The 16027-nt window shown below is 41.9% G+C and overlaps 1 protein-coding gene across 2 annotated transcripts in view; it reads left to right on the forward strand.

Moving 5' to 3' along the window:
- Positions 1 to 318: 318 nt before the first annotated feature.
- Zdhhc13 (zinc finger DHHC-type palmitoyltransferase 13) overlaps positions 319 to 16027 on the forward strand; it is a 39439-nt gene continuing 23730 nt past the window's right edge. For both annotated transcript variants that reach the window (XM_051148605.1, XM_051148606.1), the window contains exons 1-6: positions 319 to 429; positions 7308 to 7453; positions 11042 to 11164; positions 12608 to 12685; positions 14051 to 14195; positions 15452 to 15516. In XM_051148605.1, the coding sequence (XP_051004562.1) occupies positions 403 to 429; positions 7308 to 7453; positions 11042 to 11164; positions 12608 to 12685; positions 14051 to 14195; positions 15452 to 15516 (584 nt within the window). In that variant the 5' untranslated portion in view covers positions 319 to 402. The remainder of the gene's footprint in view (positions 430 to 7307; positions 7454 to 11041; positions 11165 to 12607; positions 12686 to 14050; positions 14196 to 15451; positions 15517 to 16027) is intronic.

The following is a 16027-nucleotide window of genomic DNA, read 5'->3' on the forward strand; positions in this document are numbered from 1 at the left end:
ATATTTACATGAAGTTATTCTTGACTGAGGTGAGGGAGAGGTTGCCACAAAGACAGCTAGCTTTGGACGTTGGAATAACAGCCAGAACATGAATCTGCAGAGCCTCCCAGAAGGGGAACCTCAGAAGGTGCCAAGACCTCAGGGTGGGGCTGAGAGAAAAAGCACAGCGAAGGAAAGGCAAGAAGGCGGGGCACGGTCGTCTCTAGAGGCGAGAAAGTCCCGCCCCCATGTGAGAGAGAGTGGGGATTGGCTCCACGTGGCGGATTGGCAGCGCTGGAACGCGCGCAGCTACGGGGGCGGGGCTCGAGCCGGAAGTGGGCGAGAGGCGGCTGAGGCGTGCTAGCCGGCGAGCGGCGGCCGCCACTCTGCGCTGGAGCCGCGGCCGGGCGGGCGCTGGGAGTGATGGAGGGTCCAGGGCTGGGCTCGCAGGTGAGCGCGGTGGGGCAGGGACGGCGGTGGGGACTAGAGCCGCGGCCAGGTGAGGCGGCTCCGCGAGGACGGCGGGGCCTGGGCCTTGGCCACCCTGAGAAAGATGCTGCTTGTCCTCTGCGGCGGCCGCAATGCAAGGGCGGGCGCTCCTGCAGCCTCCATCCGGCGGTAGGGCGTCACGCACGGCGCCAAAGTCGCTGGGGACCTGGAGGGTGTCAGGTGACACACCTGAGGTAGCCAAGCCAACCTTCGACCTTGGCCTGGAGACTAGGAGATGCTGTTGAGTAATTCAGCCCTGGCGCCTAGTCTGCCTGCTTCTCTCCACCCTGTGCTGTCTTAGCTCTTGTTCTCACCCACATCTCTCCTACTCCTTGAAAGCGTGGAGCGTGAGGAGGCAGGAAGAGGGAGCTCCTTGGTACCATCTGCAAAATCCCAAAGGATTCTACTCTTGAGGAGGGCCTGATTAGTCCCAGGGGACAGAGAAGGCTGTAGGGGAAGGTGTACAAGCCAAGAGAACTAAGAATTCGTCCCTTTTGCTTGTGACCTCTGAAGACCAAGAACTGGCATTTAATAGACGCTCTCAATATTTCCAGGCGTCTTCAGTCCTAGCAAATGTTTAGCCTTGGCCACATGCTTTTATGTGCATCTTTCTGTCCCAGCATCAAAGTCCTTAAGCAAAAGAAACCCCCGTTTACAGATGAGAAAACTGAAGCGCTGTGATTCGAGTTGAGCTAGAAGTGAATATTCACACAATTTGAGATAATCACATTGCTTGGCCTCCCAAGAGTGTTCTACACATCTCTGTTTTTCCTCTTCAACTAGTTTACTGTCGGTTTAAGTGGAAAATAACGTACTGAGGTGTTTTTATTGGGGGGTTCTTGCATTTTAAAGGAAATAAAAATTATGTGTAGGGAGACTGGGTTCTTACACAAGGGTGTGGGTTCTTTACATGAAACTATGTCTCATTATTTTTCTCAGGCTCAAAAGTTGGTAAGAGTGGCCATCATTTCTTAATTACTGTCACTCATTAATAAAAGCCTGTAAGAGCTTATGTTTACTCCTCCGTGCTGAAGGGAAAATAACCCTGCTCGGGTTCCATGACATCAGGAGGGAGAGGATGATTTTAGAGGTTGAAGTTGGCAGGGCAAGATAGGTTATTGTTCATAGTAATTGGCTGTTGTTACTTTCTTTGGTTATAATGTGAAGCGCTTTCACCTCTTAGAAATCCCCTCTCTTGTTCCTCACTACTCACTGTGAGCTAGGTAAGAGTAATTATTTCTGATTTTAAAAGTGAGGACTGAGACTCAAGAAAGTGCAGTCACATGCTACCAGAGCAGCTAGGTGGCAAGCCAAGATTCCACTCATTAATCTGGAAGATGTGTTTTCAGCGTCTCCTGGAAGTAAACGCTCCATTCTTCATGAACAAAACAGACAAAAGCATCCCCTTTGTTGAAGTTCATTTTGAGTGCGGATAGCTTTTTGCCAGAATTTTCCTACACAGTATGGTTCTCAGTTACATTTAAGGCTTCATCTTTTACAGTTTGGTTTGCTCAGGGAACTCCCAGCTACACTGGGTTCCAGGTCTTTATACTTACTTGCTCTGTCTGGAATCCTGTGTATTGATTTGGCTTCTTCCTCTGTTTCTATAACGCCCACAGATTACTCTCACCTTGATGTAGCACTTTCAGTCCCCTTATACTTAAGGCTGCAGGCCTTTCCCGTTGTCACTGACAACAGCACTCCTTCGCCCCGTGCCCCGTTTCACATTTCTCCCCAGCATTTAATAGCATGTAATATACCCTTGATCCTGATGCCTCTCTCTTTCCTCTCTGCTGGATATAAGTGCTATGAAAGCGGTGGTTTGTATTGGATGCATTCATAGCTTTGTGTAAAGCATCAAAAATGAGAGTCTGACATTGGTGTTCAACCAACGGTAAACTTAGAAACTTAACTCTGATACTTCTGTTCGTATTGCAATACAGTTTAATGGTTTCTGCCATACCTCCCTACCCGCATTGTATTTGCTAGTCAGGGATATGACTTTCACCAGAGTTTTCCAGATCCAGACTCTTAGAGTCGGCTGTAACTTGCAGAGTACTTACTGTTTTAAGAATAATTTGATTGCGTAGTACTTCTCCTATAGCTTAAAGATGTTCTAGTTATCTGTTGTACTGTAACAGACTACTCAAAAACATAATGAAAAAACAGTCATGGATCTGTGCATGGGAAATCTGAATGTCCTGGTTCAGGTCTGTTTGTCTCCCTCTTCCCTTGCGTCTCCAGCTGGAAAGGCTGGGGCTGCTATTATCTAGGAGTGTCCTTACTTGCAGATCTGGCGGTTAACGCTGCCTCTCAACAGATCCCTCTGTGTGGCATGTGACCTGGTCTTCTACATAGCGTAGTAGCTGGATTCTAAAGTGTGTCTCAAAGACAGGAAGAGGAGGCTGCAAATTTCTACGGCCTGGGTTTGCCAGCGGGCCTAGCATCATTTCTGCAGTGTGTCATTACTGAAGCAGTTCGCGGAGCTTAGAGTCAAGGGGAAGCCGCATAGACCCTCACCTCTTCATCTTGATCTTGAAAATAAGAAAAGTTGGGAACCTATATTATAAAATTCGCCAGCAGTGTACCTTTATGCCTCTTACATCCTGTTCAGTTCCGGCACTTTTCTTCCCTGTGGAGAAGTATTCAGCTAGCTATGTCTTTTTGTTATTCCTTTCTTTCTATTTCTCCCCAACAATTCATGTGTCTTATAAAAACAAATAAACGAACATATTATCCTGGTACCCTGAGTCACTTGTGAACTAGAATCCTAGGTAGACCAGAGAAAATCAAATGGTATCAGAATCATAGACTATTTAGAGCCAGCTTTCTTACAGTTGAATAGATTATAGTCACTGTCATATAGGAAGAATCCTAAAGGGTTCTTACTTTTCTTTTAACTAACTACATGGTTTTGACTGCAAATGGCTCTGTGTTTGATTATTTAACAGACAGATCTGAACAAACCTATCCAAAAGAGCATTGCAGTTCTAGTTCTGGGTGGGATGATGGGATTAAAGCACACCCCTCTCTCCCACTGAATGTGGATGTGAAATCTGGCAGACTACATAACATCTCCTGAAGGACTCTGGAAAAGTAAATGATGAATCAACTGAGGACGACCAGAAATCAAACTCTATGAACCCAGCCAGATAATTTACCATCTTCAGCCCTGGTTTGTCCCTGTTGTAGTGTTGGGCCCTTGAAGAGGGTATCCCTGTTGACGGAGCTCCATGAGCAATCCAGTTCACTCAGGGAACGAGAAAGGGATCTTCTGGCAGCATGGGTATTAGAACTTTCTTCTGTGGCCAGAATAATTGTAATTTCCAGAGTGGTTCCTGGAATTAAGCACAGATCAAAAAAAAAAAAAAAAAAAAAAAAAAAATCCATCGGTGAAATAGCAAGTTGATAAACTGGACATCAAAATTTAAAACACTCTTATGAATGATTCGTCTAAGGAAAGGGAAGCTACAGTGCAGGAGGAAATATCTGCAAGTCACATATCTCCAGTACTAATCTAGATTGTTTAACATTAAGAACTCTTAAAACTTAACAGTAAGAAAACAAAATAGCACAGATATCCCAGCTGTCAGGAAGCAGACACAGGAGCCTCTCCGCAGGCTGGAGGCAGAACTGTAGGTAGTGAGACGCTGTATCGAAAAAAGAGAGAGAGGGAGGCAAAGACTTAAGCAGAAACTTCATAGCACATAGATTATGCAGGAGACAGATGAGCACGTGAAATAATGCTCAGCCTCATTAGCCATTAGCAGTATGCAAATTAAGACCTATGTGAAATATGCTATACATCTGTTGTGCTAACAGTTGGCCAAGTGGTACTGTTTGAAAAGTCTCTTTCTGGTTCCCAGGTTCGCTTGCTTGTTTGCCTGCTTGTTTTTCTCAACCGTGTTATTTTGTGTTCGCTCTTACTACAGTTGGTGAAAGAAGTATTGTAATCTCTATACTTGTGAACTGATTTCTTTTTTCAGTTCTATCAGTTTTTACTTCATGAATCTAAACATTTGAATTCTATCTACATTCAGTATTGTTATATCTTCTTATGTAATCAGCTCTATAATATTACAAAGTCTCTTGTACTCTTCAAAATATTGTAGACATATAAGCACTGCATTCCTTAGGCTTAGTGCTGTGTACCTTGGTGTATATTTTTATGTTTAAATTGGGATTTCCATTGACAGCCTTTTTCTAGCCGTGTACAATTCACTCTGTATATGCATTGTAGAGTACATTGGTTTTTTTTAATTTAGAATATGCAAATAATGTTTGCTTTTAGGAAGCATTGAGAAACTTTAAGTATCTCATATCTTAAGCTTCAGCATTGCCCACACCTCTTCCACCCCCTGCCCCCCCCCACTCCCCACCCCCCCACCCCCACACTCCCCCCCTCCTCCCCACCCCCACACACAATTCACACTTTCTTCCTTGCTGAGCTTACCTCTCTTGAAATCTACTCTCACCTTAAGCCACCTCAGCCTTTCTGGCTTCTCATTTGTAGAGCCCTGAGGCTCTAGCAGGCCTTTTAACATTGCAACCCAGTGTTGCTACAAAGTTGCCTAAAATAATCACCCACAATCTCAATATATTAAGTTTACTGTGTCATTTTGGTCTGCATTCAGCCACATTCATAGGTGTCTTCAGGTGCATGAGGCTAGTGAGCCACAAGTTGGAGGTATCGTAAGTATTTTTCTCAAAGTACCCATAATTCTGAAAGCTTTGGATCCATGATAAGATTCACCCACCTTTTTTACTTCCTTTTTTTAAATTGAATAAAGGTTTCTTGTTTTGTTTTGTTTTTTGTTTTTGTTTTACATAGTATGTTCTGATCATGGTTTTTCTTGCCTCAACTCCTCTCAAATCTTCCCCACCTCCCTACCTGCCCAACTCCATGCCCTTTCATTCTCCTTCTTTTTACCAAAAAACAAAACAAACAAAACAAACAAACAAAAAAAAACCTTTTTTTTTTTTTTTTAAATTCTGATTTAAATAGTTAAATTTAACTGTTGTTCAGAGTTAAAAGTTTATTTCAGGTATTTTGTCCAGTTTTCTAGGCCTTCTTTAAAAGAGCAGGACTGCCAGGGATAATGTCTGATCCTGGCTATTGCATTGTGCACAAAAGTACAAGACCCTACTTTATTCAATAGATGGCTAAGGAGAGATCTTGTACTCAGATGCGTATGTGCTGCTATCTAAACCAAGACAGAAGTTCCATAAAGCAGCTCTGTGGGCAGTTTCAGGACGAAAATGCTAAAACATTTCATTGTAATAACTAATAATCTTCCAAAGAAGCTATTTTGAAGGTGTAAGTACTGCTGGGTCTTAAATCATCTTTAAATTGTAGATAAATACATCTTAGTTTGCTTAAGAGTAATTCGTGGAATTACCCTCTACTTCAGTGTTGCCTTAATCTCTGAGGTTTGAACCTAGGGCCTCATACATGCTCGGTAGGCATTCCATCACTGACATGCAGCCTCCGGGCCACTCTCGGTGCCGTGTCTTAGCAAAATCAAGAATACACTTACTGACATGGAACACTTTATTTCTGCTTGGGGATTTGAACAGTTTAAAGGATTGATTTAATTGGTTATCATACTAAAGAACGGCATAAGGTCTTACCACCGTTGGAGCTGAACTTTAGAGTCTGTTTTTATTTTTTTAAATTTTAGAATATATGCAAACAATACTTTTATGTGTTTAGGAAGTGTGATGTATCCAAAATCTTCAGCTGTTAGGAGTCCCTCTCCCAAAATTAGATCTTTGCTTTGGGGGGCATGAAAGTGACTCAGTGAGCTTCATTTGAACTGAGGATTTTAATCCTTTGAAACCCATTTCCTGATGCTTTGTCCACTTGATAATTTAATGAAGTTGTTAACAGTTGTCACTGTTGCTGACCTCTTGGTACCTGAAATTACTAGGCCTGAGCCCAGACCTGGCTGATGGGATTCCCTCCCTGAACTCTGCTCATTTCGGGGCTGGCTTTCTGTTGCTACATGACAAATGACCACACATATAGTGGCTTAGAGCACCTGTTTATTAGCTCAGTATTTCTGCTTGTCCGAGGTCCAGACACAGCTTCGCTGGATCCTTTGCTCGGGGTCTCTCGAGCTGATGTCATGCCTGAGCTGTGTTCCCTTATAGAGCTTCGAGTTCTTTCTCAAGCTCATGTGGTTAGTAATGCAGTTCAGCTATTTGTGGATGCTTGATAAATGTTCTCATTTTCGTGGTGTCTGTCACCCAGGAGCACTTTCACTTCTTGAAGCCACCCTCGTCCCTTGCCGCCTGGGCTTCTTGCAGTCTCTTTTGTTTCATAGCAGCCTGTTTTTGCAGGAGCCTCTGCTAAGACAGCCTTATTAACCTTGTCATAGAAGTCATTATCCCGCCACCTTTGTCATATTCCTTGTCACTGGCTGTTTCCATCTCCCAGGGGAAAGGAAGATGCAAGAGCTTGATCGTTAGGAAGTGAGAATATTCTGTTAGGGTGTGCCCACCACAGCTCTGAAAACAAGGTCCTGCTAATGTCCCTACAGTGTCAGTAGCCCCCACCCTCTCCTGCTACAACTACCACGGCACATTTGGGCCTTTTCAGATGACCTGTTTTATGACTCTCTGTCTGTCTGTCTGTCTGTCTGTGTGTCTGTGTGTATATATGTATGTGTGTAGATATATAGATAGATTATATAGATATATTGGTTTTTCTGATATCAAGCATCTTTTAAGATATTATCTTCTCTAAGATACTTCTGTAAGAGGTTAAAGCAGTTTAATTTGTTAGCATTTACTATGTTTATTCTTCACATGCTTTGTCAATTGCTCTTACTCTTCAGTGCAGGAATCACAGCCATGGCTCCCACCTTCCAGGGTTTGGTCGACACGGCACCTGTGCACACGAAAACAAAGAACTTGCGAAAGCAAAAGAAGTTCTTCCTCTTGTAGAGGACTCCAGTAACTGTGACATTGTCAGAGCTACACAGTGAGTCTTCTAGATGTTCTGTTTTGTCCTTAGAGCCTGTTCAGTTACGATAATGTGTGCAGCTGCTGGTACTTATGGGCACTTCCTTACTGTATCCTAAGAGCTCTTTATCAGCACCAAGTCTCATTTGCCGTTCCACACCAGAGTAGTACTCAGTGCAGTATACCTTGACTGTTTGTGTATCGTGACAGCTTTTTAGCAAAAACTTATCTCCTTCATCTTTGTAGCCCCAGGCCTTACTAGGTGCCTGGTAAAATGCTACTGAACAAATGAATGATTTGGGACACGATTAAAACCAAAACTCTAATTTGAATTTAAAGTGTACTGCAACCTAATACAGGAGGAGACTGGGAAATACCAGCTCACATTTGTGGATATTAATCGTTAATTATTATGTACTTCCTACAATTTTGTTTGCTGCCACTGGAAGACAGGTAGAAGAATATTCTCTGACGGCCTGTATAGGTGCATTTTTTTTTTTTTTAAGCTATTTCCTTTGGGTTCTTCTATCTACGACCCTTTTCCACCTCAATCCCTTCCAACCGCCCAACACTAGGAAGGCGAGAAAGAAGGTTAGAGGGGAAAGGAGACATAGACCTCTGTAAACTTCTACCTGCCTATCAGGGTCATTGGATTCCTACCGGCAAGTCCAGTCTTCTTTGTCAGAATATCTGGCAAACCAGCAATTAATCTAGCAACAGCAAACACAACAGCAGGGACCAGCAGCATCAGGGGCAGCATCATGGGGAGTAGCAGCTGCCACAGGCCCTTTCAGGGCTCTCCCATTTATACCATCTCAAGAGTTCCCAGAATTAAACTATCTGCACCTGCAGCTGGCACAAATCACGCCCCTGCCAGAGCACGAGACACATAGTGAGCTGCTGTGGACAATCTGAAGCAGCCCCATATCCCACACCTGGGATTAAAACAAAAATAAATTCACATAACATAACTGGGTTTTTAAAGAAACCAAAATTCTCACTATATACCTGACACATTAGTGGGGCTGTTCCTTGTGCTGAATATAGAAATGAATTTTAGAAATGTCTGCCTACAGTGACCATTACGTGGATGCCTATACTCTCAGTTATTGCCAGCATCTCCATCTTCATGGAGCCTGCTCATATCAGGGGCCAGCCCACCTCTGAGTTTTGAACATACTTTTGAAACATGTTGTTTATCAGACAGAAATACGTAGGAATTTATATTTTAGTGATCCAGTGTAAACATTATAATGTCTATTTAATATAAACCACACTCATCTATTCACCATAAAAAATCTAGTATTATTAGACTATCTTGGTGTCATTTCTGTTAAAACCCCATTTGCCCTTAACAGTAGCTAATGTGTATGTTCATTATTCGTATGTTGACAATCGCCTGAGTGTTCTGATTACCAATTTAAATAAAGTAAGCTTAAAGGCCCCAGGTCTACTATTTTGGATGAATATTATTTGATAGTTTGTATTGCTATGAAGATGAGAGTATTCTTAATGGGACCATTGGCTTTGATCAGCATAGGAACATTGAAATGTCTATGTGACCAGGAAAGCTCTGTTGTGCCCAGTGCTGGACATCAGGTGCATTCATAAGGAAGCTGAGTAAGAACTCATCGTCGAAGTTCCCTTAGGCCTTGGACCTTCTCAAGTGAATGTGGAGCTATCTTTAGAGCAGTGGGTCTCAACCTTCCTAATGCTACAACCCTTTAGCACAGGTCCTCATGTTGTGACCCCCACCCATAAAACTACTTTTGCTCCTTCATAACTGTTAATTTTGGTACTGTTATGAAGATATTTTAGAATAGATACTTGATATTTTGATGTAATGTAAATATCTGATTTTATGACTGTAAAAAGAATCATTTGACACTCTCCCAAAGGGGTCACAACCCACAGGTTGAGAACTGCTGCTTTAGGTAAATATTTGGGAAGGAGAAAGCAACAGAGAGACAAATGTTCAACACAGCCGATAATGTGCTCTCTGCTGTCTCTCAAATAGAAGGAACATGCTTATCCACTAAAGCATGTCCAAGGTGACTGTTAAAAGATGGACTATGCGACTGTGGCACTGTGCCGTCATCAGAAGCTTCCACATACTGTTTTCACTTAGGAGTGTCATGCATGTGCCTCTGCTCTTTCAAATACGACAAAGGCACATGCACATTTTTATCAAGCAGAAACATTTTCATACAACAATATAGAAATGTGAGAACATTCTGCCAGTTGATTTGAATTTTGACCTCTGAGTTGAAGTTTTCGGGTTCTTCTAAACAGAAATGAGTTTCAGAGAAAGTGTTAAAAATATATGTTGTGATTTTGGTTAAAAAGAAACGTTGCTAATGAGTGATTTTTAAAATCATGAAAGCATTGCAAAAAAAAATACCTCCACGGATTCAATATCTCCTAGACTCACCCTCTCCCGTTTCTCTTGTCTCCCTCCCATTTTAGGGTCTTATCTCTATTCACTGCTACCACCCCTGTGTTGGTCTCTGACGTCCATCTCACGCTGGCATAAGCTACTCCCGTTTGCCCTTAGTGTAATCGTTTTTAAAACTCAAATTCCCAGCACTTTTCCTTTTCAAGGCACTTTCTTGGTTCCCCGCTCAACTGTAGATGAAGTCAGTCTCCTCTACCTGGTGTGCTCTTGCCTCCTGCCCTCCCTCTTTACTGCATTGTGCCCGCCACTGCTAAGTTGCTGCTGTTTCTCTGAATGTCTATGTAATATTTCACATCTCACTTTTTGTCCATGCTGTTCCTCCCGTCCAGAATGCCCTCCCTTCTTACAGCACGTGTGTCATGTTTTAGTTTCTCCAGGAAGGACTCATCATCCCTCCCTGCCTGCGTCTACCTCCTGGCCATTTCTTGTTGAGTGTATCCCATTCTGAGTTTGCTTTCTGTGTCTCGCCTGCGTTGTGAGGTGGCTGCTTTAGGTGGGGTTCGCTTCAGAGATAAGATTGTAGTTAGGAGCCACACCATATGTTCTTGGACAAACAAAATTATTGAAGGAGGGCAGGTGTGAATGTTAAGGACGTCTACTTCAGCGCCACCTGGACTAATCCACCCATTAGTACACTGAGCTTACGCTTGGTCCCTTGGTTCACAAATTAGAGATAGGCCTTGCTAAGAACTCTCCAGTGTGGAGCTCAGCAACCACAGTTTCAACAAAACCTTGGATTCAAAATGCTTTCAAGAAACAGTGCACCTGTACTTGTACTGTACGTTCATGGAATCTGAAAGCTTTGTCATGATTGCCTATACAATATGGTGTGACACTTGTTTACATGGCATCTATACTGTACAAGTAACCTATAATTGATTTAAAGTATGTGGGAATATCTGTATAATTACTATATACGACACTTTATTATGTAAGGGATTTGAACAGATACAGGTGTTGGCACCTACAGGGATACTGCAACCAACCCTCCAAGGACATCAAAGGACAGCTGCTTTGTATTTCCCTATTGACTAAAAAGCTGTTTGTATTAAAGCAAATTTTATTTTTAAAAGGTCACGGTAAAAGGAAGAAACTTTGACGTACAAAGTTATTGTAATGGTATTAACTGTGTTTTTCTTTTCCTTATTTAAGATACGGAATTTTTGAACGATGTAAAGAGCTGGTAGAAGCAGGATATGACGTCAGACAGCCAGATAGAGAAAACGTGTCTCTTCTTCACTGGGCTGCCATTAACAACAGGCTGGAGCTCGTAAAGTAAGGCAGAGTGTGTGTGTGTGTGTGTGTGTGTGTGTGTGTGTGTGTGTGTGTGTGTGTGAGTGCGAACTGGTCTTTATGGTTCTAGAACTCTCTTTCATTTTGTCTTCGTGAGAGTTGGGCCACCTACAGTCTTATATTGTAAATGAATACCTGGAATTTGCCAGACATCAGTTAGCATAGAGTTGAAGGGACCAGTCACAAAGGGAAACCGTCATAAAGCTAGAAGCTAGCAAGTGGAAGAAAGTGTGTTTTGAAAAGAATAACATTGCACACTTTCTCAGCATAGACGTTGCATTTAATTCTAGAAGAAGCATTGAAGTACTTTGAGTTATAACATCAGGAGGAATAGATAGGCAGAGAATTAGACTTTGAAAAAAGTTGAACGTGGAATAGTTTGAAATGAGCATGTAATGGTTTATACAGTCCTTCATAAAGAAAGCCCTGCTGCCCATCCACTGTCGTTTGGTATAACAATTTCTACTTCAGAGTATAAAATGCTAGTGGGTAGTGAAGATTTGCGAGTATATGTTTCATATCAGAGCACTATATGTATTAAATCCTTGAAGCTTAAAAAAGTAGAAATTCCTAGTTTAAAATCTTCTAACACATCATACTGACAGGCAGACTCGTGGTATATTCTTTAGAGAATGTGATACGTGAAGCACATCTTTGAGTTAAGGAAATAAACTTCTCTAAACCAGAGAGGGGGTGGAAATGTTCTCATTTTATAGGTTCATTGTATATAGTACCTCATAACTTATGCCCCCAAAATAGAATGTTCATTATTTCTAATTTATTTCTAAAGTTATTTTAAGTTCATTTTTTATTACTTGAAGAATTCATTCCCACACACTGCTTCTAATTTTGAACTGCTAAAAATGATACGTCCTCTCCTTTCTCTTTCTACTTTGAAGCTATTTAAGGGTGTTATAGTCATTGGGATATTCAGGAAAGCTACCATATGTTGGGTTTGTGGGTGATACGGGAATGCTAATTATAGCAGAAATAATTATGTATATACTATTATTTTCCAGATATGTGAGTGATGCTGTCATACATCCATAGTTTGAGGCTTCTATAGATTTGGGTCCTTCAGGAGAGTTGCTGTAATTTCTATTTTATAGTATAGTGCAAAAAAAAAAAAAAAAAAAAAGTTGGGCTGGCTTGGTTGCCTAGCAGACCCAAAGCCCTGGGTTGGATCCCAGTGCTACATACCTGTAATCCCAGCACTCAGGAAGTGGAGACAGGAAGATCAAAAGAGGGTTCAAGGTCATCTTTGGCTACCTCCAGAGTTTGAAGTCAGCCTGGGATGCATGAGACCTTGTCCTGTGGGGGAGTGGGGAGAGTGGGAGACAAGGGATACAGAAAAAAGCCTTCTCTTTCTCAATATGAGCCTGAAATTTCATCATTTCATGTCTTATTTTCATTGCTTTTTAACAGGTTTTATATTTCCAAAGGTGCTGTGATAGATCAGTTGGGTGGTGACTTAAATTCAACTCCTCTTCACTGGGCTATCCGGTAAGATGTCTTCCAAAGCTGAAGCTGTGCCTGATGTGGCTAGAGGCGTGGCCTCAGCTACGGGCAAGGGAATGGGTTGCTTTCCTTTCGCCACCCCATCTCCCGCCCCCCCCACCCCCAAAAAAGTAAGGTTGTTTTGGTGTTTGGCACTGTGCTCCATTATGGTTATCAGACTCAGATGTCTTGGACTTTTTGTTTTGAAACTGGAATAAACACCTATTCGGTTTGTATAAGTGAAAGCAATAATGCAACTGTAAACGTGATCTTCAACCTTAGCTGCTGCCCATTTGGAAACTCAGTATAATGCCGTAAGGAGATTGATATTTTTCTCAAAATAAAAGGAAAGCGTATCTCCGTCTGTTAAGAAGATCAAGTGGGTACATTCCTTTGAAGTTGATGCAGGATAATCTTGAGTAGGCTGGCGTACCGTGGCACAGATGACGTCAGCCTCTCCTTTGACATCAGTGTGCACTGACCCTCTGACGCTGAGGGAGCAAATCTGTCTGCCTGACCCATGCTGCTTGGTGAGGTTGTGACTAACGTGAACCGTTAGTTGTTGCTGAAAGGCAGAGAGCGGAAGTTTTCTCCATAGGCGAGAGTTTTGAACCTAAGGATCACTCTTCAACTTCAAGTTACTAATGTTGGTACTTTCCATGAAAATGAGTGACGTTTGGATATCATATATATGGTTCTTAGTATTTTCACTGTGTGTCCATAGTCTTAACATTGTACTATAATATTTCTAGCTCATGATTATGCTTTAGTTTCAAAAACCTCAGTGAAGCCTGTGGGTGTTTAAAGTCATCGTTGTTAGCATTAGTCGTTTGCGTTTACTGTCTGCACATGCTATAGCAGCATAAGGCTCACTTTAGATTGCAAGGTCATCAAGTTTATTCTTTGCCCCAACATGGTCATATAATTCTGGGTTGGAGTATTTAAGTCAAGGACATTTGGGACTGGTTAGATGGTACAGTGGTTAAGAGCACGTGCTGCTCTTGCAGAAGACCAGAAGTCTGTCCTAGAACCCACTGTGGGGTGGTTCACAACTGCCTGCAGCTCCAGGAACTCGGATACCCTCTTCTGGCCTCCTCTGGCATGCACATATATTTATACAAATACACACCTGTACATAAATAAAAATAACCTTTTTTTTTCTTTTAGAATAAAAGACATTTGTACTATGGCCTGTATTTAAAATACCTTCCTGTTAAAAAAAAAAAAAACAAAACAAAAAACCCCACACATTCTCTTGTATATATGTGCCCCCCCATTCCCAAACTCCCTCTTGTCCTTTTCCTGTGTATTTTCTGCATGAATTCTACTTCCACAGACTATATAACACACTGAGGAATCCTCTGTTTTCAGACAAGGGCATTTGCCTATGGTCATATTACTGCTCCAGCATGGTGCAGACCCCACTCTGATTGATGGAGAAGGATTCAGCAGCATTCATCTGGCAGTCCTGTTTCAGCACATGCCCATCATAGCGTATCTCATCTCAAAGGGACAGGTATGTTTGAAGTGTGCCTGATATTCCAGGTAGTGTAGTCTCAAGATACTGGGACGCTTCTTGGCCCTAGTCTACCCTGAGTTTTAAACTAGAGGTCAATGGCTATCCAGATACTAAGAATTAACCTTAGTAAGCCAACCTAGCTGTTGAGCTCTGGTGGTTTTTGGCTTCATTAGAGGGAGAAAAACAGGTTATTTTAGCTCAGCATCACTTAATGTTTCTGAAACATGTAAACCTGTAATAGTTTTTCTTACGAAACCAGCAATTTTCAGGAATATGATCTGAAAGCCTGTATTTTTCTTCTGCTTGAGTGTAGAAATGGTAGTCAGATCACTGTTAAACAATCGTTTGCTTCCATTATTTGGGCTCAAATGGAAGGCCAATTTGAATGTGTGCGTCTCATTTATTGTTCTCTGAGTAATTCCATGAAAATGATGTCCTTCAGAGCACAGGTTAAATTATAGGCCTTCAGCAGTGTGAGGTTTGCAGTCAGCTGTGCTTGCTGGCATGTGCTCTCTGACAGCTAGGTGATTTGTGTGTTAGCAGTCTTTTCTGGAGTGGGTGTGGAAACGTGTTTGCCCAGTCGCCATTGGATCGGTTATTCTCCCTCTGTAAGCACTTTCTCTCAGACAGCCCAGTAAAGTAGAACAACTGTAACCGCCTGGGCTTCATTTTGGAAGATGTATGAGAAAGGAGACCTTTGCTGCTTCCCAAGTTAGTCAGTAATTTAAACTGTGACTTCAGAGCACTGTCGTACCTTGTTTTGTGAAAGGACCAGATCCTTTCCAGGGTATGATTTCCATTGTCCTTCTCTTCCAGAAAATAGAAAAGAGTCTTAATTTTTTTCTTGTTTAACTATTTGAAGGAAGTGCAAAAAAAAGAAGTGACCTTGAAGATAGGTAATGCACTATTATTGGATTAATGGTAGCATGAAACCATGTGCCAAGATTAATCTAGTTGGCGTCAAGATCTGACATTTTCGGTGGTGATTGTCAGTTCTCCTCCTTTTTCCTTTCACATCATAAACTTACATTTTATATCATATATTCAGATTCACCTTTTAAACTACTTTGTATCAATCTAGTGGATTTTTTCCCTGTAAAAGCAAAACACTTTTCTTTAACATAAATAATATTTGAACCATTTTTTGTAGAGAGCGGTGAAGCTGAATGTGTTAAAAAGCGTACTGATCTACTAAGAAATGCAACTTTGTATATTATGCTCACACTTTTGCTAACTGATTCCTTTCTGCCTAGAGTGTGAATATGACAGATGTCAATGGACAGACACCTCTCATGCTGTCAGCTTACAAAGTGATTGGGTGAGTGTCACTGGATCCCTTGAGTGTGCTTCTTGATTCCTATGAGATTTCTGTAAATGTAATCTCCAGCATCTTGGTCTGTGAGATGCTAGTGCATGCTGAAGATTTTCCACATGGCCATGAGCAGTTATACTTAGAATACACCATTGAAGCACGTTTCTTCTCTTGGTGGCTTTGATGCAAAAGTCTGAAAGTTTACAGAGATGGTATTCCTTAATATATGCTTATTAGATGACTGGTTCTCACAGTCACAAGTCTCTATGATAAACCCACTTTTCTAACAGTGGATTTGAGATTCTCCACTATTGTTGACCGCTCTGAAGACACCGATAGAGCTGGTGTGTGACAAGGGTCTATTACAGGATACAATAGATACATATTCATAAGTGTGTGTACTTGATGCCCGCCATGTGCCACCTGTCATTGTTCCTGTGCACACATGCGTGTTACAGTTTTCTCTTTATCAGTTTGTTTCCAGCATTGTACAGAATCCCCAGGTTGGCTTCTCCCT

Source organism: Acomys russatus, chromosome 7, assembly GCF_903995435.1.
Source record: "Acomys russatus chromosome 7, mAcoRus1.1, whole genome shotgun sequence".
In the NCBI taxonomy this organism is placed as follows: domain Eukaryota; kingdom Metazoa; phylum Chordata; class Mammalia; order Rodentia; family Muridae; genus Acomys; species Acomys russatus.